We start from the raw sequence: 25,423 nt of genomic DNA on the forward strand, positions 1-25,423 counted from the left end.
GATTAAATATCACTTGCACATGATTACGTATAAAAGTTTTAAAAAATTACATAATACTACAGTTCGAGGGATCAACACCCGGTGGCAACACAGGATTACCCTCAGCATCCAACTGAAACAGACCCGATTGCTCGCCAATCAAATCATCTGGTGGCTGTCCGCAAGTTTGCATTTCATGCATAAGGTCCAGGACTTTATCAAATCGTCCCCTTTTTACGTCATCCGAATCTTCACTTTTTTCAGCCTCCAGTTCTTTGCACACCTGGAGAAAAAATGGAACAAATCAATAGACAAATAAATAAATAAGATTGGCTGATAAATTATTTATACCTTTTGCATGAGAATAAATTGCCGGGTATATCTTTCAAAATCAACAGAAGCAAGGCTACTTTTATTTTCATCCAACCAATCAGGATATTTATCAACTAAATCCTTTAAAGGAGGATACAAGACATCTTTAGATAACAATGATTGCATCATTCCTTGCATAAATGGAAATAGATCACCGCCGGATTCGTCTGACGGCTGTCCAAACATTGACAGCAGCTCTGTTTCATTCAAACCAGACCCAGAAGCCTTGTAACATAAAAATATACTTGCGAATTAACTGATACTATTTTATTTATTGATCAGAAATCATTTAAAACCTTCATTTGCTCAGTTGTGTTGGATATGTCCTTGAAAGCTTGCGCTATGGCTGCTTGAAAGTCTAAACTGTCATCGCCGTCAGTAGATTCATCTTCGGCTCTTGAAGTAGTTGCTAAGGAATCAGCCACTGTCTGAGCCATTTTTGCCAGTGAATCATTAAAATCTCCATCACCTCCTAGCAGGTAAATAACGATACTGAAATTAGCTGACGTCTAATAATTTTTGGATTTCAAAAAAATGGCACTTATAGTTTTTTAAACTTTCTGCATGTGCATATTTTTAGTTTTTTTTTTTTTTTTTAATTCAATCGTTGGAAAAAAATTCGAAAATTGTTAATCGTCTGCTAACTACAGAATAATGATACTGAAATTAGCCGACAATTAAAAATTTTTTGATTTTTTTTTAACAGTTAAATTTCAAGAAAAAAAAAAACTAAAAATATGCACACGTAGAAAATTTAAAAGACCATGGGCGTGTTCAGAAATACACTCTGGAGATGAAAAATTACCCATCCAGGTGTGATTAGTACCTTTGTAATGTTAAATCGCATCTATGGTTCGACTAGAGGATATTTCTGAACGCAGGAGTTGAATATTTCTCTTCCAGAGTGTGTTTCTGAACATGCCCCACAAGTGCAATTTTTTGAAATATTTATTTTTTTATAATTTCTTGCTTAAAAAAAATCCAAAAATTATTAGATGTCGGCTAACTTCAGTTTCATAATCATAATACTGAAATTAGCCGAGGTCTAATAATTTTTAGATTTTGTTAAAAACGACGGATTGTAGCAAAAAAAAAAATATTTTTAAAAATTGCACCCCTAGTTTTTTGAATTTTCTACATATGCATATTTTTAGTTTTTTTTTTTTTTAATTCCATCGTTCGAAAAAAATTCAAAAATTGTTAATTGTCTGCTAACTACAGAATAATGATACTGAAATTAGCCGACGTTTAATAATTTTTAGATTTTTTTAAATACGACAAATTATAGTAAAAAAAAACCACACCCATATTTTTTTGAATTTTCTACATGTGCATATTTTTAGTTTGTTTTTTTTTTTGTAAATTAAATTGTTGGAAAAAAAATCCGAAAATTACTGATTGTCTGTTAACTTCATGAGTGTGAATGTAGCAGAAATCAAATTTAAAATTATTAATAAATAGAGTAAATAATTAGTAAAATAAAATTTTTAAAAAATGCGCATTTAAAAAATAAAAAAATTTATAAGTGCATTTTTTATAAATATTATTTTTTAAATTATTCACTCTATTTATTTATAATTTAAAATTTGCCTGATGTTTGCTACATTTACACTCGTGTTAACTTCAGGATTATGATTAATTATCATCATAATGATGAATTATTAATTAATTATTAATTTATAACAGCAGTGATTACCATTTTGCATAATTTTCTGTAAATTTTTTTCAAACTGTGAGGCTGTTTGTTTTATAAATTCCTGTGACCATGTGTCATCAGCTAGCGCTTCCGCGGATTTTTCCGGTTCTTTTGATACTTCTTTTGATGTCGAACCCGTTGTTTCATCTTGTTTTTGTGAATTTGTTACGGATACTCGATCAAAGTCTTCTAGAGCACCTGCAAAAAAAACGGAATTGCTGATAAACTTTTTCTTATTCTGTGGTCTCATTTTTTATATCAATCAATGAGAAATGTTAATTACATAATAATTTATTATTATTAGTTAAAAATTATTCGGTTATCTAATAAATGCAAAAAAAAAATTACTTTTCAGGTTAAAAATGAGAACAATAAATTTAAGCGATGAAAGTGTTGATTGTCAATGACATGGTTGAAGTTAATCAGTACTTACTGTTTAGGAGATCATCCAACTCGGGATCTGCTGACTGTTGATTAGATTTATTTTCATCAGACATTTTCCGCTGGATGATGTTATATATCAGCTGTTCAAATCACGACCACCACCGTTTAAACTGACCGATGAATGAGAACCATTTAATTTTAAATCTTTAGTATTACGTGCGCATGCGCCATTACTTACCGGCAGGAAAATAAATAAAAAAAGTTTTATATTATTTATTGAATTTTTAAATAATAGCCTCTATTAGATGTATGTAAATTAAATGAAACTTAACAAGTGCCACTTTACTGTCAATAAAAATTTTTTATTGTTTTCAGTTTTCTAGGGCAGGGAATAATTTTTATTTCTCTTTGGAAAGTAGAAATAAATTTTTTTATTAATAAGTTAATTACAAAAGAATGAGAACGATGTTTCAAAAATTTTATCTTTGAAAGAATAAAAAAAAAATTTATTATCTGAATCTTAGAATTTTATTTTATTAATCGTCTGAATTTATTATGATGAGTGTGAATGGACCAGACATCAGACAAATTTAAAATTATAAATAAAAAATGCACTTATTAATTTGAAAATTTTTTAAATGCGCATTTTTTAAAAAATTTAATTTGATTAATTATTTATAATTTTAAATTTGACTGATGTCTGCTACATTTACACTCGTTTATTTTTATGATTAATTTAAATTTAAGTTCAATTATACATCAACTTAAAATTCATATGAATAAATTGTAAAAAATTTGCGGAGAGAATGCGGAGCTGATGACTGTATTTATTTAATGCCCTTAGAGTAAAATTCACTCCGAAGGCGGGTTTATTTAAATATTTAAACTTCGAATCGGAGTAAATGCAGATTTGAATAAAATCCGTAATCATTACGAACTCACTCCCGATTTTTTAGTTTAATAAAATGATTGCACATTAAATATTTACTCTTCAGTTACACAGAGTACTTTTTAATGAGATAATTATTTATCACTAGTCCCCTTAATTTATAAGAACTGTTACATATTCATGCTCGTAAAAAATAACTGTATCTGTATTTTTAATGCAATAAATTGATAATTTGTTAAAAATAATAAATATATCAAAAATTAATTTTTTTGAGCAATTCTGGAAAACAAAAAAAATCCTCATCATTTTATTGTAGTCTACTTGTTATAAAACTTCCGTTTTTGATTATAAGCAAATCTTAATTTTCCCAAGCAAATTTTCTCATTGAACGAATTATTTATTTCTAGCAAATTAATCTAATGTATGATATAATTAATAATTACTCACTTAATTATCGCTATGGGAGTTTATGGATGATATAAATAAATATAAAAGAATTAGGAATGAAAAATAAAATAAAATTCAATATTTATTTATAAATAAAAAATATATTTTAAAATTTTACATGAGATGATTATATATTTAAAAAATATATGACGTGATGATGTAATTCAGCAGTCTGCAAATTAAAAAAATTAAATTTAATTAGTTAATGCTCAGGAAATTTAATTCATATAGAGTGATTATAATTGAAAAAATGTCCACTCGTCAGTGTATTTAATGCATACAATTCATTTTCTTACAAATCATTCAACCAAAAATGAGGGGCAGTAAATGAAACGACCAACAAGTAGGTATTGCGTATTCTCGCACGTCAATGACTCAAGCATCTCTTAAGATCAACAGAGATGGATCTAAGAAACGTGCTTGCATACAAAAAAAAAGATTTTTCAGTGCAAAAAATTTTTCGCATCAATTAAAAACAAACATTTTCTTGGTGCACAAAAAATTCTTTTACTAAGAAATTTTTTCCAGTCCTAAGAAAATTTGTCTTTAATTTACAATTCAAAATCTTTTTTACACCAAGAAATCCTTTTATTCTGTGTAGTTAACCAACATCAAAATGAACTCACCGTAAACTAAACCGTTAAACCATCAAATAGGTACTGCTTTGCCATCATTCAGTAGATTTTATTCATCTGTAAATGAAAATTAGTCATAAGTATTTATATTTAAATACATTTCTATTAAAGAACTAATTTGTTCAACCAAATGTCAGCATCCTTTTGGCTAAGCAACAGCAAGCTCTTAATCTTTAAGGCTTTTCAATAACTAAATGAGTCATCATTTCATTTTCAGTCTTTGATAAATACGAATAAAAAAAAAAATAATTACCAAGCAGATGGTGGGTTTCATATCTGGAGCATTGGCTTCTAGGATAGTCATCTTGGAGCTTCATCGCTCTGAAAAAAATAAAATTCAGTTAGTTAACCCTTAGCATCATGGAGAAATTCATTTCTTATTAAATTAATAGTAAAATCAGTATCCTTTTGGCTGGGCAACATTAAGTTCTTAATCTTTAAGACTTTTCAATACCTAAATTTGTCATCATTTAATAAAACTTACATATTTATTTTAAATACTTTAACAATCAACTTACCATTTAAAACTTGGGTTCCATTTTCTGGTCCATCCGGGCCACGTGGTTTCTAGAAACAAAATCGAACTAATATTAGAAGATTTTCAATAAAATTAATTTTAATAAGCATAATTATTTTAAATTAATCAGATATTGTATTAAAATCATGGTAGTTTTAGAAGATTCAGAAACTCTAGTCTGAAAAAATGTATCATCATGTGCATTATTCATTTGAAATTAAAAAATTATCTACTTCTTTTTCGTCAAAATATTTAAATTAACTTTTGAAATTTATTAAAAAATACTGAGCAATTACTCAAGCAAATCGAAAAAATTTTCCAACACGTGGTCACTAACGCGCAGTTTCAAATTTAAAAATCCATAGAAAATAAAATGAAATAAACAAAAAAATGATTAATAACTTACTTTTGTCAGGAAGGATCATCAAGTTTCCAGAAAATAGTTATTTTAAAATAAATATCTCTTTGCAAAAGCATGTTTTAAAAAAATTAAACTCCTTTGCAAATCAAAGACGTCCGTTTACTGTTGAAGCTGAGAAGTAAATGGCCGAGCATCGTTTTGTTCGCTCGGGCTCAGGTTCTCTTGATTCTTTATGACTGAAAATTTAAAGGAAATGACGTCACAGTCAAATTATAATATATTTAGTAACCCAGATAAACATAAAGAGGGCAGCACCTCACAATTACCAACCTTACAAATAATTAACAGTGAAACCAACCGTCAATTCAAAATATTCAGAAAACGGTTGGGTCGTTGGCAGTCAGAAGGGAACGAGACTGACCGAGGCATCCTGTCCACTGTCTTTTAATTTAATTATTTATTTATTTCTGACACTAATTATCAATGATAATAAATCACAAGACTGACAAAGTCTTTTTAGACAGGCTATTACTGTAATACTGTACAATAAAAATTAAAATAACTTGTGATTTAAAAAGTTTGAAATTAATTAAAGTGGCTGTTAGTTGACAAGACGATTTTTTTAAAAATAATAAACAATAATGGAAGAAATTGTTTTGACACCAATTAAAAATTCATTGAAACGTGAACCATCATCTCCAATGAGTCCAGTTATTTATAAGACACCATTGAAACAATTTGAAGCACGTAAAAATTATAATAATAGCAATGATAAAGCTAGAGGTTTTCCGGCAATTTCTAATCATCGGACACCACCATCAGGTTTGACGAAATTCATTGCTAGAAATCCTTTTGATGCTGAACTTACTAGTCGACTTCATATGTCAGTGATCAGTCCCACTATATTTAGTAAGGTAATATAATTTAAATAACATATTTATTATTTTATAATTAATATTTCCCTTCAAAATATAAGTGGAGTAAAAATAAAAAATGCATGTTTAGATAAATGCTAAATCTGTACGCGCATATTTTTAAATTTCATTATTTTAATTTATTTATTTCAAATTTATAAACCGTCTCATGTCTGCTACATTTACACTCATACATTTATTTACATTTCCACTGTAAATTTATTACACCTAGACTTAAATAATTCTCTTCCCTATTTTACTACGATTCTGAAGTTAGCAGACAATTAAAAATTTTTTGGTTCTTTTTTAAACAATAAAATTTGAAGAAAAAAAAAAACTAAAAATATGCACATGTAGAAAATTAAAAAAGCTATAGGTGCAATTTTTTCAAACTTTTTTTTTTTTATAATTCATCATTTTAAAAAAATCCAAAAATTGTTAGACGTCGGCTGATTTCAGTATCATATTTTACTCGGGTATAAGTATAAAGTGAGAGATCCAGTACCCGATTACTCATGTATTTTTTTATATATTTACCAAATATAAATATACAAATACATGGAGTGATCGAGTACTAAATCGTGTACCTCATACTAGATATAATTAATAAATTACTCCTCTTGACTTTTGATCTGCGTCTCAAGTTGACTAGTTTATCTCCCTACTCTTTTCCCTTCTGTCCCCTTGTTTCCTGGTCTTTGTCCTGACTAGAGTTTTGTTCTTTTATTTAATAATTATTTTTATTGTCAATTAATTATATCACTGAAGTTATGAAATAAATAATAAATTTTTTTGATGTAGGTAACAACAAAATCACACGATTCTCCTTTTTCATGGACAATCGATGAGCTGGCAATGCTGAAACCCGTTGCTATTGAAGAATTTTCTCTCCAGCAGTCCCACTGCTCAGATCCGGAAATCGAGATGAGAGCCCAAGAAGCTATTAACAAATTTTTTAGTGCTAAGGAAATACATCCGAGTCCTTGGAACGAGCGACGAGAGCCTATAAAACAGCTGATCGTTACTCCGACTAGCTCATTGGAAGGATTCAATGCTGAAGAGACTGAAAAAACTACTAGAGACTGTAAGACATTATCACTTGTCTGTTTAAATATATTTTTAAGACTGCGATTATTAAAATGACTGGTATTTCTGTAGGTTGGGCGCAAACAGAATTGTCCCTTCCACCAAAACTACCTCAACATGTCGAAGAAGCTTTGAAACCGTATTTCACTTTCACACAAGAACAACAAGTTGATAATGACGATGCCAATAGCTCAAATAATAGTTCATTGAGGAGAAAATTATTTTTCAATCATGAAGATTCTATTGAAGACGATTCCGAGTGTTCAGTAATATTGTCTCCATCTAAAATAACTTCCAGTCCTCCTCGCAGCGGAATGCTGGCTCATGGAACACTGATCGGGGTAAATTATCAGTTTAAATCATTTTTTTTTCTATAAATTAATTAATTTCTACACTTGAATTAAAAATTATTTAAAAATCTAAAGGTTATTTGAATATTTAAGACTGAGCAATTTTGGCTCAATGTTAAAATTTAATTGCGGGTCTGTTATTAATTTTAAAATATTTATATAAATTACAGGAGGGCTTGAATAATATGCAGAGAACTTATGACACATCATTTAGAAAAGATAATTTAATTATACCCCCAGACATGTCGCCTATATGTGACCAATCAAATAATATATCTTGTAATAGTTTACGATCACGTAAATCAGCGACGCGACTTGATTTCTCTGCACACATGAGTGTCGACAATTCTTACTTGGAAGATAAAGAGAATGATAAATCTCAATTTATTAATAATCAAAGTAAATTTATTCAATTATTACTTATACTTTTATAATTAAATAGTATACTACATATCTAGGCCAGTAAAATAATAAAAGTCTCAGATCGCATGTAATTGTTAGCCGAGGCTGACAAACATGTGGTCTGAGGCTGTATTTTACTGGCCAAGGTGCGTTTACTATTTTTCTGCTCGACGGAGCCGGAAAGTTGCAACTTCGTTCAAGGCAGCGGCCGAAAGTTTCCACTTTCCGGCCGGAGGGCAGAATAAATTTAATTTATTTATTAATTAATTAATTATTAAATCTTATGTCTTGATACAGAATCTCTAGATGATACTATGGCAGATGGAGTAAACGAAGATGACGAGTACAATGAAAACGATACAGTGGAAATGGTTTCTTTGATTCAAGAGACAACGCCACTAAAAGAATTTAACAAAGATAGTAACAAATTAGATAAATTAAAATCCGCGGTGGATTGGTACAAAAGTGTCAATAATGACAGCTACAGAGTACGCAGAAACTTCACGTCTGCTGGGTACTCTGACGACCAGAGCACCAGTGCCTGTACATCTGCTCAAGACACTGGTTACCAGACTTACAGTATGAACAATACTACTAATATTACAAGTAATAATCATAGCTTGACACCTGTCAAAAAAGGCTTTAATTGGGACGAACGTCATATAGGAATGTCTCCTATCAGTGAAATAAGACTATCTGATTGGCACGGTAACATAAAGTCAATGATTAGCTCGACTCCTTCGAAATTTATACGAAGCAGAGAAAATCATATTTAGTTGAATTTTAGTTATTATTTTATTTTATCAGTATTCAATAACTGCTCAATTTAATTGGATACTATTTATAATATACTTATACCGATATATTGATATACAATTAACTTGATAAATTATAACAGTAAAATTTTTCTTAAAGTTTTTCTATAAGAATTTACCGCATGTGCAATTAATCTCTGGAAATAATTTATTCAAAGTATATTTAATTGCTTAAATAAATTGTTAATTACCACGAATTGTAATTATAAATAATCATCAATCACAATTCGATTTGACGATTCGGTGTTTTAAAAAACTTTTTTTTATTTGATCTTTTTTCTTTAATATTTTTAAGCCTGACGTGATGTAACTGAGAGTATAGAATAATTTTTAATAAATTTCAGTGTATTAATTTTTTAAAAATATTAATATATTTGTTAATTACTTTTGAACCTATTTCAATAATTGCTAGGACTTTGGTCGAGGACCTAAATAAAATAAACACAATAAATGGTCAAAAATAATTTTAAGGCGACCCAATATGTCTTATAGCAGCTCACAACACAAAAGTGGCCCTCTGAGGAGTCGACTTAGCAGCGAATTTTTTTTTCGGGGATCAATTGACTTGAAATCAATTCTTGATCATCCATGGGCACGGAAATAAGTAAAATATAATCAATTCGCGGTGAAAAAAAATTTTTAGGAAGCCTCAGATTCACTACAGCATCTCACAGCAGCTCACAACACAAAAGTGGCCCTCTGAGTTGAATTTTAGCCTTAGGTAGTTACAATTGTCGCCGAGATGTAAATTAAACTAAAAAGTACTTACAGTTGATATCAATTAGGAGTTGAACGCATCTGTTAAATAAATATTAGTAAAATTTTCATGGCAATATCATATATAATTAGAATTTTCAAATTTTGTGTGCTAAAATTACTTGCCAAATTTCGTTTAACTCCTAATTGATAACAATTGTAAGCAATTTTATTCAAAAATCTTCATCGGCGAAATTGTAAGTACGTTGTCCTTTTTTCAATTAATACTTCAATCTTATGATACTGAAATTAGTGGACGTCTAATAATTTTTGGATTTTTATAAAAATGACAAATTATGAAAAAAAAAATATTTGAAAAAATTGCACCTGGTTTTTCAAATTTTCTACCTGTGCATTTTTTTAGTTTTTTTTTTTTTTTGTAATTTAATTGTTGGAAAAAAAATTCGAAAATTGTTAATTGTCTGCTAACTTCAGGATCATTTCAATCTTTTTTTTTTTTAATTTAAAATTTCAACATGGTCATGACAGTGGAAATTAATTCCAATATTTTTAAAAAGTGTCGTGGCGCGAAGGGGCGGGGGCACTGATAGAATGCCCTTACATGCAAATGTCAAAATTTTTTCACTGAGTACGAGATGGTCATGAAAGTCTATTTCAAATTTCAAATTATTTATTTTCGCGCTCAAACTATTTTCTCGATAAGTAATCGATAGTCGTTAAAGTAAAAAAATTAAAATTAGTTTATTACAAATAGTTCCATCTAGTGTAATGATACACAAATTACGCGCATGCCGGTTTGTGAAAATAAAAAAAAAAATAAATTATCCGTAACCTACATCGTAAAAAAATTTAAGTTGCCCAGTGTCTGTGTCTGTATCTGATTTAAACAGAGTAGAGAATAGAGAAAATAAAAACTAGTCTTATAAATAATTGTCAATTAAATAATAAATAAACAAACAAAATGGATAATGACAACGAAAAAGAAAATGTCAATGAAGTGGATTATTATACATTTTTAAATTTACCTAGAAACGTAAGCTGACATAAATTATTATATTAATTTATAACTAAACCCCATAATAAATATTTTATAACTCCACGTGACTTTTTTGTTGCAGCTGACGTAATCAATAATTTATTTTACTCATTTATCGCCTAAGATTTTTTTAATTTAATTTATATATTAATTTATGTTGCGATAATGAACATGATAATTTCGCCAGAATGTGCAAATAGTTGACCTTGAACACAGATATAAAAATAATTATGGTTTTAATTTTATTTATAATTGTTTTTGTTTGTTAGGCAACAGCTGAAGAAATTCAACAAGCGTACAGACGTCAGAGTAGACTTTATCATCCAGATAAACACGTGGATCCAGTTTTAAAAAAGAAAGCTGAGATTTTATTTAGTCGTACCAATAAAGCATATGAAGGTAATTCTACAATTCAATACTAAATATTTTTTTTACGTTTAAATATTTATATTTAAATAATAAACACAATTTTTAAAAATTTTAAGTTTAAATTTGGCAGTGTTACAATTACTCACAACATCTCTACTCGAGGAAGTAGCTACAAATCTATTCACTCACAATTTTACTCAGCCTCAACTCTACTCAGTTTTTTTACTAAGAGTTAACTCTACTCAGCTACAACTTTACTCACAGTTTTTTTTATTCAGCCTTAACTCTACTCAGTTTTTTTTTACTAAGGGTTAATTCTACTCTGTTATATTTTTACTCAGCCTCAACTATATTCACAGTTTTTTTCCTCCGGTTTAACTCTACTCAGCTTCATCTAGACTCAGTGAGAACTTTGCTCAGCCTCAACTCTACTCAGTTTTTTTTACTCAGCTACAACTTTACTCACATTTTTTTTTACTCAGGTTTAACTCTATTCAGTAATATCTTTACTCAGCCTCAATTAGAATCAGCTTAAATTTTACTAAGCTACAACTCTACTCACGTATTTTAGCCTATCGATAAAATAGCAATTCTTTGTGAGTAGATTTGTAGCTGAGTAAAATTGTGAGTGAGTAGAGTTGTAGCTGAGTCTAGTTGAAGCTGAGTAGAGTTAAACCCGAATAAAAAAATCTGTGAGTAAAATTGAGGCTGAGTAAAAAAGTAAATGAGTAGAGTTGTAGCTACTTCCTTTGAGTAGAGATGTTGTGAGTAGAATTGTAACACTGCCTAAATAATTATTCTCATAGATTATTTTCCATACTCTAACATAATATTTCTACTCTATCAGTTTTACTGCTTTGCACTTTTATTTTAAACTTCCCGCTACGAAAATTTCAAATTAAAAAAAAAAGGAAGTTATTGGTTTCGGTCCGATTTTCAAAAATTGAGTTTTCATCAGATCTTGACGTTTTGAGTAGCTGTGTAGGCTGTGTAGCTGCTACTTCATTTCTCTTTCGCCCAATAATACGCATTTTTATCTAGTAATATATCTTTGAACACTGAGTTTAAAATTTAAAAATTTACTGCTAATCAATGAATTTTATTTTAGTTCTAAATGATCCGCATCGGAGAGCAATATATGATTCACTGGGTGTACGTGGATTAGAAACACAGGGCTGGGAAATAGTCCAACGTACAAAAACCCCACAAGAAATAAGAGAAGAGTATGAGCGTATTGCTAAAGAACGCGAAGAAAGACGATTGCAGCAGCGGACAAATCCAAAGGGTAATGTCACTGTATTTATAAACGCGACAGACATTTTTAATAAATATGACGAAGACTATGAAGTCAAGTAAGTATCATGTCAGTGGTTTATCGTCCGTATTCATAAATATATAATATTGAAATTATATTTTTTTAGCGAGGGAATACTGGGAGGTATCGAAGTCAGTGGGATGTCATTCCAACAGTCAATCGAAGCCCCCTTGACTTTAAAAGACACATTGACACTGTATGGGCAAGTCGATGCTCAGAATGGCACCGGTGTAGGATCGATAAATGTGTCTGCCAGAAGGACTTTGTCATCTAAGAGCTGGATGGAGTTGGACATTGGAGCTGGCAACGGCCCTGTTACGACACTAAAAGTTTATCGTTCACTTGCGCGAAGATTATTTTGCACCGGTGCACTTATGATGCAATTTAAGGCTCATGAAATCAGGCCAGGATTAGTTGGATGTATGTTTTTATTTAATTACTCACTAAGGCCATTCTCAGACAGTGCCTCCTAGTTTTTTAAAAATTTTCAATTGTCAAGCGTATCCAAATTTTATCAATTAATTTAAAAAAATTAAAGCATTAATTGAAAAAAAGATAACGTCGTTTAAATTTCGCTGATATATATTTTTAAAAAGATGACTTACAGTTGATATCAATTGGAGTTAAACGAAATTTGGAAAATAAATTTCAGTAAAATTTTCATGTCAATTTTATAATTTGAATTTTTAAATTTCGCGGGCTAAAATTTATTTTCAAAATTTCGTTTGACTCCTAACTGATGACAACTGTAAGTAATTTTTCTTAAATTCTATATCTCAACAAAATTACTTCTGCATTGTTTTTTTTAAATTAATTAGTAAAATTTTAATACGGTTATTGCAGTTGAAAGTCATTGCATATTTGTAAAAACTGGGGGTACTGTCTGAAAATACCCTTAAAATTTTAATTAATAAACAAATAAATAAATGAATTTTTTATTTTTATTTAAAGCTTTAGGATTACAATTAGATAAACAAAGCGTAGGATATTTGACATTTAAAGGCGGAATTCAAAATTCAATGTCTACAATGATTGTCCGTGAAACACCTGAATCTTTCACCTCTTTTACTTTACAATTTGGGTATATAAATACCTTCGCTAGTTTTAGTTACACTTACAAAATGGAAGAAAAAAAAATGAAATTACGTGGGACACTTAAGTACGTACAGTAATTATAGACTAATTATTTTTATCAATAAATATTTATGTACAAATTATCATCACTATTTACGATTTACTGTTTAGAGCTGGTACTCTTGGTGCTTACGTTGAATATGGGGCGGAAAAAAAAGTATCTAAACACAGCGCTCTGTCAGCATCAGTTCGCGTTGGGGTGCCCAGTGGAGTAACACTGAGAATAAAATTAATCCGGGCGACTCAAACTTATTTATTCCCGATTCATCTGTGCGAGGAAGTAATACCCTCGCCGATATTCTATGCCACTGTGGCTCCACTTATCACGTGGACGATCGTTAAAAAAATAATTGTCGAGCCGATGATGAAAGAGCAGAAAGACCGGGAGAAAGAAAAGCAGAAGGAGTTGAATCGCGTTTGGACGCTGCAGAAACAGAGAGAAGCCAAAGCTGCCGTTGAACTTATGATGGCAACATTCAGCAGAATCAGAGCCGAAGAGGAAGCTAAGCATGGTTTAGTCATCACTAAAGCGCTTTATGGGAGGTTTGTTTATCCAGATAGACGGAATCAACAACAAGAGATTCCCGATGACTCGAGGGATGATGTAATCGATGTTACTATTCCCTTACAATGTTTAGTTGTCAATTCCCGCCTGGTTCTTCACGACGCTTCCAAGGTTTTTTTTCTTTTTCCTTTTTAATTGATACTCAAATTTTTTATTTATTTATTTAATTAATTAATTAATTTTTAGAGTGAACTACCGGGATTTTACGATCCATGTTTTGGGGAAGATAAACAATTACTATTACAATATTTATTTCATAAACAAACTCACGAGTGTCTTGTCAAAGACAATGAACCTCTGAGAATACCTTTACAATGTAAGTATTATATTATTGATACCAGCATCGAAACTCAAAGTTTCAGTGTCTCTACAGCCAGTCGAAATTAGATAATTTCAGTCTAATGAATATTAGCAAACGCGTAAATTGTGAATGCCGTCAGTTAGCGGGCAGAAAAATTTGCGTTTCGTCCCTTGGGAAAAAACAATTAATGTTTCTGCCAGTGACTGAAGGCTTTCGTAATTTAAACTCTGATACTTGTCATTTGTTTAATAGTAATTTCAGAGCATTAAGGGCGTGTTCGTCAATAGACTCTGGAAGAGAAATATTCAACTCCTACGTTCAGAAATATATCCTCTGGTCAAACCAGAGTTAACGATTCGGCATTACAAAGGTATTAATCACCAGGATAAGTAATTTTTCATCTCCAGAGTGTATTTCTGTATGCCCTAATTTTATTTACGTAAATGAAAGTTCTGACTGTGATCGTTTTATAAAAATTAGTGTGAATATGCTTAATTATAAATTGCAAATGACAATTTGTGCTTACGCTTATAGTTGGTCTTAAATTAACTTGTTTCTGACTGGCTGCTGACAATGAAATTTTAAATTCCAATGCAGGTAATCATGAAAAATATTCTGTGTAACTCAAGATGAAACACAATTTCAGACTCCGGGTGATGTCAGCCTGGTCTGAAATCGATTTGTTTCATCCCTTGTCACACAATATCCCATTAATTAATTAATGAATTAATTAATAAATAAAAATACATTATCAATTAATTTATTATTTATTTTTAGCACATCGGGTGAATACTACTTGACGAAAAAAGCGAACTTCAAGAGTAAAGCAAACGGGATAATTTTGCATGCTCAATTTATTTCCTTGTTTTATTTTAATCATAATCGAGTTCGTGTTCAGCCAAATCCAATATATTGATTATGACCATAAAGTTAATAATTATATTTTTTGTTATCTCAGTCAAATTTAAAAATTACGGGCTTAATTTTTTCTTTGTATTGATTCATTTTTATCAAGTTTTTCATTTATATGAGGCATTGTATTTTTTTTGTGATGAAAAAAAAATATATAATGTTAGTGTACTGATAGATTGTATAGAAATAAAACTAATAAACAATTTGCAGTAGCAATTTTTAAAAGTGTTCCGGTTAAACTTCCATTGCTCTTATATTAATATAGATTCACAAAAATATATGATGTTTAAATAATTGTAAAAAAATTAATTTACAATATTCACTCGCACTTACGAGGGTCAAAAACACGAGTTATATTTTTCATGTCTGAATAAAATGATAGTTCATTTTAATAATTGGTGTATATTAAATATATAGGCGTAAATATATAAAATATAAATATTTGTCGTATATGTAAACAATTAAACGTTTGTTTTTTTTTTTTAATTTATACCAAGCATATTAAAATGTTATACAAGTGAAATATTTACAGTGATTAGTAATTAATTAATAATATAATTATTTTAATAGTCGATACTCATAACTTCCAGAGGATTCAGTGCTTGATTTTTGCACAAAAATTTATCAAATATATTTAATTCAGCGTCTTTGGACTTTATTTGTGATACTGGTGTCCAAGATTGGTCATGTTCTAATCTGTACGAACCTTTGTAGAGTTGTAGTGGTGCATTATCGCCCCATTCCTAAAATAAAATCAGTACTGTAATAATGTAAATATATTAAATAAATAAAATATATATATATTAATGTACCTCAGGACTCAGCATTGAAAAATAAAATTGCCCAGATGATTTTTCGTACAAGTGATAAACATTCCCTGGGTGTTTTACAAAATTACAGGCGGCGTGATGCAACATATCGTTTTCTTTAGCTTCGATTAATACTTTCTGAGCTTGATCTTTAAGAAATCTCATTTGCTCAGCAATAATATGCAATTTATTTCTCGCATTAGCTTTTACAAAATTATCTGCCTAAATTTATTAATCAATAATTTAAAAAGGGTTTAAAATTATGATCCTGCAGTCGACGTCTAATAATTTTTTTAGAAGTTATAAATTATAAAAAAAAAATATTTCAGGAAATTGCACTTATAGCTTTTTTAATTTCCTACATGTGCATATTTTTAGTTTACGTTTTTTTTATAATTGATATGTTGACAAAAAAATCCGAAAATTATTAATTGTCTGCTAATTTCATGATACTGAAATTAGCCATGATCCTTAAGTTAGCAGATAATAAAAAATTTTTGGATGTCTTTCAGCAAATCAATCAGAAAAAAAAAACAAAAATAAAAATATGCTCATGTAGAGAATTTAAAAAACTACAGGTGCAGTTTTGTCAAAAATTTTTTTTTTTATAATTTACTGTCTAAAATAAAATCCAAAAATTATTAGACGTCTGCTAACTTCAGTGCCATAACTAGCCGACGTCTCATAGTTTTTGAATTTTTTTTAAGCCGATAAATTATGAAAAAAAAAAATATTTTAAAAAATTGCACTTGTGGTCTTTTAAATTTTCTACATGTGCATATTTTTAGTTTTTTTTTTTCTTCAAATTTAATTGTTCAAAAAAAAATAAAAAAATTTTCAATTGTCTGCCAACTTCAGGATCATCTAATTTCAGGATCATTGCACAATTTACTACTTAATCATATTTCCTAAGCAAGTAATTACTAATAATAATAATTAATTATTAAAAACTTTACTTTTTCAATTTCCATTGCTAATGCAATTAAATCCTGTGTCGATGACTTAGTCGCTGCATATCTATTAACTAGTTTCATTCCTGAATTTGAAGATTCTACGAGCATCACTGATGTGATTAAAAATTATAAATCATTATTATGTAAATTTGAAAATACATATTATTTATATTAATTAATTTAAACAAGTAATTATCACTACATACATACCTTTACTTGGTGCATTATACGAATCATTTATTTCCATATTATTTATTCTCTTCATTATTATAAATTCTCAGTGTTAATTGTTATTTGTAACAAATACTAATCATGTGTTGATTTTGTTTTAAATTGCACAATTCGTATCGTATAATATGAACACGTGATAAAATCTTAGATTTATTTTTATTGACACGACTGTTTGTCGTTAAAAATAAAAAAATGTGTAAAATAAGTCGCGATGACCAAACAATTTTACTCGGTCGCATTACGGAATTTACTTGCAGCGTCAAAGACAAAATGGCCGCGCTTGCCGCCAAGAAATTGGTGTAAAAATTTATTATTTTTTGTGTAAAATATTACGTGATATAAATAAATTAATAATTTAAAAAATAGAAACATGCAATTGTTGACTCACCCCTGCTAAGAAATGTTTAAAAGGGTTCCGAACACTTAATTAATATTTTCTGTAACAAAAAAAAAATTATTCATCAATTTTATTACTCGTAACAATAATTTACATTTGCTATATATTACGTCAGACATCAATATTAAATGTAATTAGTAATTAAATTACCTTAGCAGATGATACGCGACAACTAATAACTAGAGGTCTTCATTAAGTAGCAGCTAAAAATTCCCAGAATCTCCATTTCCAGAAAAATCTCCACTTACTTCATTATGATTTGATCCTGAAGTTAGCAGACAATTAGTAATTTCCTGATTTTTTTTCACCAAATCAATCACGAAAAAAAAAAAAACTAAAAATATGCATGACCGTAAAGTTAGCCGACACCCGCCATTTTAAAAATGAAAAAGCTTATGACTTTAGAAAAAAAAAAAAAATTTCAAATTTAAAAAAAATGCTCGTGTAGAATGTTCAATTTTCTAGACGAGTATTTTCATAAAAAGATCAAAAAATAAATACTCGAGGTACAATTTGAAATTAAATTTTAAGATTACTTATTTTGTATTCAAAAGGTTTTTTACAAACCTTATTACTTTTTGATTTTTATATATAATTTTTCGAAATCTAGACGAGTATTTTTTTTATTTTTCACTTTTCCAATTTTTCAATCTGGAAATTAACCGTTTTCGAATAAAACGTCTTGTAATTTAAAAGAAAACAAAAATTTTGAAATTTCGAAAAAATACTCGTGTAGAGTTTTCTATTTTCTAAACGAGTATTTTTTTTAAACGATCAAAAATACTCGAATTGTTATTTTAAATAAAAATTAATTAATAAAAATATCAATTATAATTTTTTTTTTATATTATATTTTTCAAATTATTGAAATGATTATAACTCGGACTTTAGCGACTTGACTTGTAGGACTTTTTTCGAAGGGAATAAAATTTCCTATAAAAATTCTATCAACATTTTTGATGTACTTTCATTGGTTTGTGTTCTGCAAGCCAATAAAGGTCAATTGCATAGGAAAAATAAGTTCCGCAACGGACACAAGTGAAACAGCTGGAATTACAGCTAAGTAACTATGGGCACTTTTGAAGAACACCAAATACCCTACAATTTGCGACCAAAACCGCCTTGATATCAAGAAACGCAGCTGAGTATTAGAAAGTTAAAGAAAAAGTAATTTAATTTACGTGTATTTTAAATGGGAAATCTTTGAAATCTAATAGCAAGTACTTAGCATTAAAATTAAGAGCTCATATTTGGTGAGAAATTTTTTTTTCGATAAAGATTGCTCAATCTAGGACTCTAAAATTTTTTTTCCTCCGGTATTATCTGTTACTTTCGATTGAAAGAGTCTCAGAAATCACCAGTTAAGTTCCTTGGAAATCCCATAGAAATCCCATAGTCAAATTCTCTGGAAATCCCATAGAAAATATAGACCCAGCACTCGGAGTTTAAAAAAAAAAATAGAATTATCGCAAGTTAAATTCTCTGGAAATTCCAGAGAAATCCCATGGAAAATATAGACCCAGCACTCGGAGTTTAAAAAAAAAAAATAGAATTATCGCAAGTTAAATTCTCTAGAAATTCCAGAGAAATCCCATAGAAATCCCATAGAAAATATAGACCCAGCACTCGGAGTTTAAGAAAAAAAATAGAATCATCGCAAGTTAAATTCTCTAGAAATTCCAGAGAAATCCCATAGAAATCCCATAGAAAATATAGACCCAGCACTCGGAGTTGAAAAAAAAAATAGAATTATCGCAAGTTAAACTCTCTACATATTCCAGAGAAATCCCATAGAAATCCCATAGAAAATATAGACTCAGCACTCGGAGTTTAAGAAAAAAAATAGAATTATCGCAAGGTAAATTCTCTAGAAATTCCAGAGAAATCCCATAGAAATTCCATAGAAAATATAGACCCAGTACTCGGAGTTGAAAAAAAAAATAGAATTATCGCAAGTTAAATTCTCTGGAAATTCCAGAGAAATCCTATAGAAATCCCATAGAAAATATAGACCCAGCACTCGGAGTTGAAAAAAAAAATAGAATTATCGCAAGTTAAATTCTCTACATATTCCAGAGAAATCCCATAGAAATCCCATAGAAAATGTAGACCCAGCACTCGGAGTTGAAAAAAAAAATAGAATTATCGCAAGTTAAATTCTCTACATATTCCAGAGAAATCCCATAGAAATCCCATAGAAAATATAGACTCAGCACTCGAAGTTTAAGAAAAAAAATAGAATTATCGCAAGGTAAATTCTCTAGAAATTCCATAGAAATCCCATAGAAAATATAGACCCAGCACTCGGAGTTGAAAAAAAAAAAAGAATTATCGCAAGTTAAATTCTCTAGAAATTCCAGAGAAATCCCATAGACATCCCATAGAAAATATAGACCCAGCACTCGGAGTTGAAAAAAAAAAAAGAATTATCGCAAGTTAAATTCTCTAGAAATTCCAGAGAAATCCCATAGAAATCCCATAGAAAATATAGACTCAGCACTCGGAGTTTAAGAAAAAAAATAGAATTATCGCAAGGTAAATTCTCTAGAAATTCCAGAGAAATCCCATAGAAATCCCATAGAAAATATAGACCCAGCACTCGGAGTTGAAAAAAAAAATGGAATTATCGCAAGTTAAATTCTCTGGAAATTCCAGAGAAATCCCATAGACATCCCATAGAAAATATAGACCCAGCACTCGGAGTTGAAAAAAAAAAAAGAATTATCGCAAGTTAAATTCTCTAGAAATTCCAGAGAAATCCCATAGAAATCCCATAGAAAATATAGACCCAGCACTCGGAGTTGAAAAAACAAAAAGAATTATCGCAAGTTAAATTCTCTAGAAATTCCAGAGAAATCCCATAGAAATCCCATAGAAAATATAGACTCAGCACTCGGAGTTTAAGAAAAAAAATAGAATTATCGCAAGGTAAATTCTCTAGAAATTCCAGAGAAATCCCATAGAAATCCCATAGAAAATATAGACCCAGCACTCAGAGTTTAAAAAAAAAAATAGAATTATCGCAAGTTAAATTCTCTAGAAATTCCAGAGAAATCCCATAGAAATCCCATAGAAAATATAGACCCAGCACTCGGAGTTGAAAAAAAAAATAGAATTATCGCAAGTTAAACTCTCTACATATTCCAGAGAAATCCCATAGACATCCCATAGAAAATATAGACCCAGCACTCGGAGTTTAAAAAAAAAAAATAGAATTATCGCAAGTTAAATTCTCTAGAAATTCCAGAGAAATCCCATAGAAATCCCATAGAAAATATAGACCCAGCACTCAGAGTTTAAAAAAAAAATAGAATTATCGCAAGTTAAATTCTCTAGAAATTCCAGAGAAATCCCATAGACATCCCATAGAAAATATAGACCCAGCACTCGGAGTTTAAAAAAAAAAATAGAATTATCGCAAGTTAAATTCTCTAGAAATTCCAGAGAAATCCCATAGAAATCCGATAGAAAATATAGACCCAGCACTCGGAGTTGAAAAAAAAAAAATGGAATTATCGCAAGTTAAATTCTCTGGAAATTCCAGAGAAATCCCATAGACATCCCATAGAAAATATAGACCCAGCACTCGGAGTTGAAAAAAAAAAAAGAATTATCGCAAGTTAAATTCTCTAGAAATTCCAGAGAAATCCCATAGAAATCCCATAGAAAATATAGACCCAGCACTCGGAGTTGAAAAAACAAAAAGAATTATCGCAAGTTAAATTCTCTAGAAATTCCAGAGAAATCCCATAGACATCCCATAGAAAATATAGACCCAGTACTCGGAGTTGAAAAAAAAAATAGAATTATCGCAAGTTAAATTCTCTACATATTCCAGAGAAATCCCATAGAAATCCCATAGAAAATATAGACCCAGCACTCGGAGTTGAAAAAAAAGAAAGAATTATCGCAAGTTAAATTCTCTAGAAATTCCAGAGAAATCCCATAGACATCCCATAAAAAATATAGACCCAGCACTCGGAGTTGAAAAAACAAAAAGAATTATCGCAAGTTAAATTCTCTAGAAATTCCAGAGAAATCCCATAGACATCCCATAGAAAATATAGACCCAGTACTCGGAGTTTAAGAAAAAAAATAGAATTATCGCAAGGTAAATTCTCTAGAAATTCCAGAGAAATCCCATAGAAATCCCATAGAAAATATAGACCCAGCACTCAGAGTTTAAAAAAAAAAATAGAATTATCGCAAGTTAAATTCTCTAGAAATTCCAGAGAAATCCCATAGAAATCCCATAGAAAATATAGACCCAGCACTCGGAGTTGAAAAAAAAAATAGAATTATCGCAAGTTAAACTCTCTACATATTCCAGAGAAATCCCATAGACATCCCATAGAAAATATAGACCCAGCACTCGGAGTTTAAAAAAAAAAAATAGAATTATCGCAAGTTAAATTCTCTAGAAATTCCAGAGAAATCCCATAGAAATCCCATAGAAAATATAGACCCAGCACTCAGAGTTTAAAAAAAAAAATAGAATTATCGCAAGTTAAATTCTCTAGAAATTCCAGAGAAATCCCATAGACATCCCATAGAAAATATAGACCCAGCACTCGGAGTTTAAAAAAAAAAATAGAATTATCGCAAGTTAAATTCTCTAGAAATTCCAGAGAAATCCCATAGAAATCCGATAGAAAATATAGACCCAGCACTCGGAGTTGAAAAAAAAAATGGAATTATCGCAAGTTAAATTCTCTGGAAATTCCAGAGAAATCCCATAGACATCCCATAGAAAATATAGACCCAGCACTCGGAGTTGAAAAAAAAAAAAGAATTATCGCAAGTTAAATTCTCTAGAAATTCCAGAGAAATCCCATAGAAATCCCATAGAAAATATAGACCCAGCACTCGGAGTTGAAAAAACAAAAAGAATTATCGCAAGTTAAATTCTCTAGAAATTCCAGAGAAATCCCATAGACATCCCATAGAAAATATAGACCCAGCACTCGGAGTTTAAAAAAAAAAATAGAATTATCGCAAGTTAAATTCTCTAGAAATTCCAGAGAAATCCCATAGAAATCCGATAGAAAATATAGACCCAGCACTCGGAGTTGAAAAAAAAAATGGAATTATCGCAAGTTAAATTCTCTGGAAATTCCAGAGAAATCCCATAGACATCCCATAGAAAATATAGACCCAGCACTCGGAGTTGAAAAAAAAAAAAGAATTATCGCAAGTTAAATTCTCTAGAAATTCCAGAGAAATCCCATAGAAATCCCATAGAAAATATAGACCCAGCACTCGGAGTTGAAAAAAAAGAAAGAATTATCGCAAGTTAAATTCTCTAGAAATTCCAGAGAAATCCCATAGACATCCCATAGAAAATATAGACCCAGCACTCGGAGTTTAAAAAAAAAAATAGAATTATCGCAAGTTAAATTCTCTACATATTCCAGAGAAATCCCATAGAAATCCCATAGAAAATATAGACCCAGCACTCGGAGTTGAAAAAAAAAAAAGAATTATCGCAAGTTAAATTCTCTAGAAATTCCAGAGAAATCCCATAGACATCCCATAGAAAATATAGACCCAGCACTCGGAGTTGAAAAAAAAAAAAGAATTATCGCAAGTTAAATTCTCTAGAAATTCCAGAGAAATCCCATAGACATCCCATAGAAAATATAGACCCAGCACTCGGAGTTTAAAAAAAAAAATAGAATTATCGCAAGTTAAATTCTCTAGAAATTCCAGAGAAATCCCATAGAAATCCGATAGAAAATATAGACCTAGCACTCGGAGTTGAAAAAAAAAATGGAATTATCGCAAGTTAAATTCTCTGGAAATTCCAGAGAAATCCCATAGACATCCCATAGAAAATATAGACCCAGCACTCGGAGTTGAAAAAAAAAAAAGAATTATCGCAAGTTAAATTCTCTAGAAATTCCAGAGAAATCCCATAGACATCCCATAGAAAATATAGACCCAGCACTCGGAGTTGAAAAAAAAGAAAGAATTATCGCAAGTTAAATTCTCTAGAAATTCCAGAGAAATCCCATAGACATCCCATAGAAAATATAGACCCAGCACTCGGAGTTGAAAAAAAAAATAGAATTATCGCAAGTTAAATTCTCTAGAAATTCCAGAGAAATCCCATAGAAATCCGATAGAAAATATAGACCCAGCACTCGGAGTTTAAGAAAAAAAATAGAATCATCGCAAGTTAAATTCTCTAGAAATTCCAGAGAAATCCCATAGAAATCCCATAGAAAATATAGACCCAGCACTCGGAGTTTAAGAAAAAAAATAGAATCATCGCAAGTTAAATTCTCTAGAAATTCCAGAGAAATCCCATAGACATCCCATAGAAAATATAGACCCAGCACTCGGAGTTGAAAAAAAAAATAGAATTATCGCAAGTTAAATTCTCTAGAAATTCCAGAGAAATCCCATAGAAATCCGATAGAAAATATAGACCCAGCACTCGGAGTTTAAGAAAAAAAATAGAATCATCGCAAGTTAAATTCTCTAGAAATTCCAGAGAAATCCCATAGAAATCCCATAGAAAATATAGACCCAGCACTCGGAGTTTAAGAAAAAAAATAGAATCATCGCAAGTTAAATTCTCTAGAAATTCCAGAGAAATCCCATAGAAATCCCATAGAAAATATAGACCCAGCACTCGGAGTTGAAAAAAAAAATAGAATTATCGCAAGTTAAACTCTCTACATATTCCAGAGAAATCCCATAGAAATCCCATAGAAAATATAGACTCAGCACTCGGAGTTTAAGAAAAAAAATAGAATTATCGCAAGGTAAATTCTCTAGAAATTCCAGAGAAATCCCATAGAAATCCCATAGAAAATATAGACCCAGCACTCAGAGTTTAAAAAAAAAAATAGAATTATCGCAAGTTAAATTCTCTAGAAATTCCAGAGAAATCCCATAGAAATCCCATAGAAAATATAGACCCAGCACTCGGAGTTGAAAAAAAAAATAGAATTATCGCAAGTTAAACTCTCTACATATTCCAGAGAAATCCCATAGACATCCCATAGAAAATATAGACCCAGCACTCGGAGTTTAAAAAAAAAAAATAGAATTATCGCAAGTTAAATTCTCTAGAAATTCCAGAGAAATCCCATAGAAATCCCATAGAAAATATAGACCCAGCACTCAGAGTTTAAAAAAAAAAATAGAATTATCGCAAGTTAAATTCTCTAGAAATTCCAGCGAAATCCCATAGAAATCCCATAGAAAATATAGACCCAGCACTCGGAGTTAAAAAAAAAAATCGGTCTGTCAGTTGACCCTGCGGGCCAGCCCCAAAACTTCCCGCTGTTTTCGAGCTCGCTGAGCTCGAAAACATTATTGTGATTACATTCTCGAGCTCTTCGAGCTCGCAAATACTTTTATATGCCATTGTTTTGTAAACAACCATTTTTTAGCATTTCCTTCTCCCACGATATCTCGCGAACGAATTAACCGATTTTGATGTTTCAGGTGGCAATCGACGCGTTTTATCAAGTTCTGAAGCTGATCAAATTTTGAAATTGATTTATTTAGCCGTTTTTGAGAAATTTAAAAAAAACCAAGGAAAAAATTTTTTTGAATTCTTTCGTCAACGGTTTCTCTTGAACGAATGAACCGATTTTGATGGTTGAGGTGGCATTCGACGCAGCTTATAGAGTTTTAGAGCTGATTAGATTTTGGAATCAATTCATCGAGCAAATTAAAAGTTATCTAAATAAAACATTTTCGAAAAAATTTTATTTTTGAAATATCTCTGAACGCACCCGAACGATTAAGTTCAAATTTTTACGGCTTTAAGACATTAACAAGCCGCGTCGAATGACACCTCAACGATCAAAATCGGTTTATC

At 30.2% G+C, this 25,423-nt stretch overlaps 4 protein-coding genes, 1 long non-coding RNA gene and 1 other non-coding gene across 7 annotated transcripts; 2 read left to right on the plus strand and 4 right to left on the minus strand.

Annotated features, from left to right (window-relative positions):
- Position 1: 1 nt before the first annotated feature.
- Positions 2–2,638, minus strand: LOC130663147 (peroxisomal biogenesis factor 19). Its single transcript, XM_057462247.1, has 5 exons — positions 2,481–2,638; positions 2,048–2,245; positions 648–823; positions 331–576; positions 2–262 (listed from the first exon to the last, which is right to left on the minus strand). The coding sequence occupies exons 1-5, from the start codon at positions 2,542–2,544 to the stop codon at positions 47–49; spliced, it is 900 nt and encodes a 299-aa protein (XP_057318230.1). The 5' UTR covers positions 2,545–2,638; the 3' UTR covers positions 2–46.
- A 1,211-nt stretch (positions 2,639–3,849) lies between these two features.
- On the minus strand, positions 3,850–5,519 carry LOC130663590 (uncharacterized). The gene is made up of 5 exons (XR_008989223.1): positions 5,326–5,519; positions 4,921–4,969; positions 4,656–4,723; positions 4,394–4,459; positions 3,850–3,939 (listed from the first exon to the last, which is right to left on the minus strand). It is a non-coding gene; the product is annotated as an uncharacterized LOC130663590 (long non-coding RNA).
- Positions 4,017–4,188, minus strand: LOC130664303 (small nucleolar RNA SNORA53). Its single transcript, XR_008989344.1, has one exon. It is a non-coding gene; the product is annotated as a small nucleolar RNA SNORA53 (small nucleolar RNA).
- Positions 5,520–5,656: 137 nt separating the features above from the next.
- LOC130663589 (uncharacterized) lies at positions 5,657–9,098 on the plus strand. Its single transcript, XM_057462893.1, has 5 exons — positions 5,657–6,194; positions 6,996–7,278; positions 7,353–7,621; positions 7,801–8,029; positions 8,330–9,098. The coding sequence occupies exons 1-5, from the start codon at positions 5,922–5,924 to the stop codon at positions 8,806–8,808; spliced, it is 1,533 nt and encodes a 510-aa protein (XP_057318876.1). The 5' UTR covers positions 5,657–5,921; the 3' UTR covers positions 8,809–9,098.
- Positions 9,099–10,379: 1,281 nt separating this feature from the next.
- Positions 10,380–16,007, plus strand: LOC130663374 (dnaJ homolog subfamily C member 11). Of its 2 annotated transcripts, XR_008989182.1 has the most exons (9): positions 10,380–10,597; positions 10,870–10,999; positions 12,078–12,321; positions 12,391–12,704; positions 13,236–13,443; positions 13,530–14,094; positions 14,170–14,299; positions 14,537–14,654; positions 15,062–16,007. XR_008989182.1 is itself a non-coding variant. In XM_057462554.1 (8 exons), exons 1-8 carry the CDS (start codon positions 10,526–10,528, stop codon positions 15,082–15,084), a joined length of 1,686 nt encoding a protein of 561 aa, XP_057318537.1. In that variant the 5' UTR covers positions 10,381–10,525; the 3' UTR covers positions 15,085–16,007. The 2 variants fall into 2 exon arrangements, 1 of the variants encoding a protein (XP_057318537.1); XM_057462554.1 differs by lacking the exon at positions 14,537–14,654 and having other exon boundaries at positions 10,381–10,597.
- LOC130663375 (uncharacterized protein C1orf50 homolog) lies at positions 15,760–17,377 on the minus strand. Its single transcript, XM_057462556.1, has 4 exons — positions 17,169–17,377; positions 16,962–17,068; positions 16,009–16,227; positions 15,760–15,939 (listed from the first exon to the last, which is right to left on the minus strand). The coding sequence occupies exons 1-4, from the start codon at positions 17,221–17,223 to the stop codon at positions 15,760–15,762; spliced, it is 561 nt and encodes a 186-aa protein (XP_057318539.1). The 5' UTR covers positions 17,224–17,377.
- Positions 17,378–25,423: the final 8,046 nt, after the last annotated feature.

Source organism: Microplitis mediator, chromosome 2 (assembly GCF_029852145.1).
Source record: "Microplitis mediator isolate UGA2020A chromosome 2, iyMicMedi2.1, whole genome shotgun sequence".
NCBI lineage: Eukaryota > Metazoa > Arthropoda > Insecta > Hymenoptera > Braconidae > Microplitis > Microplitis mediator.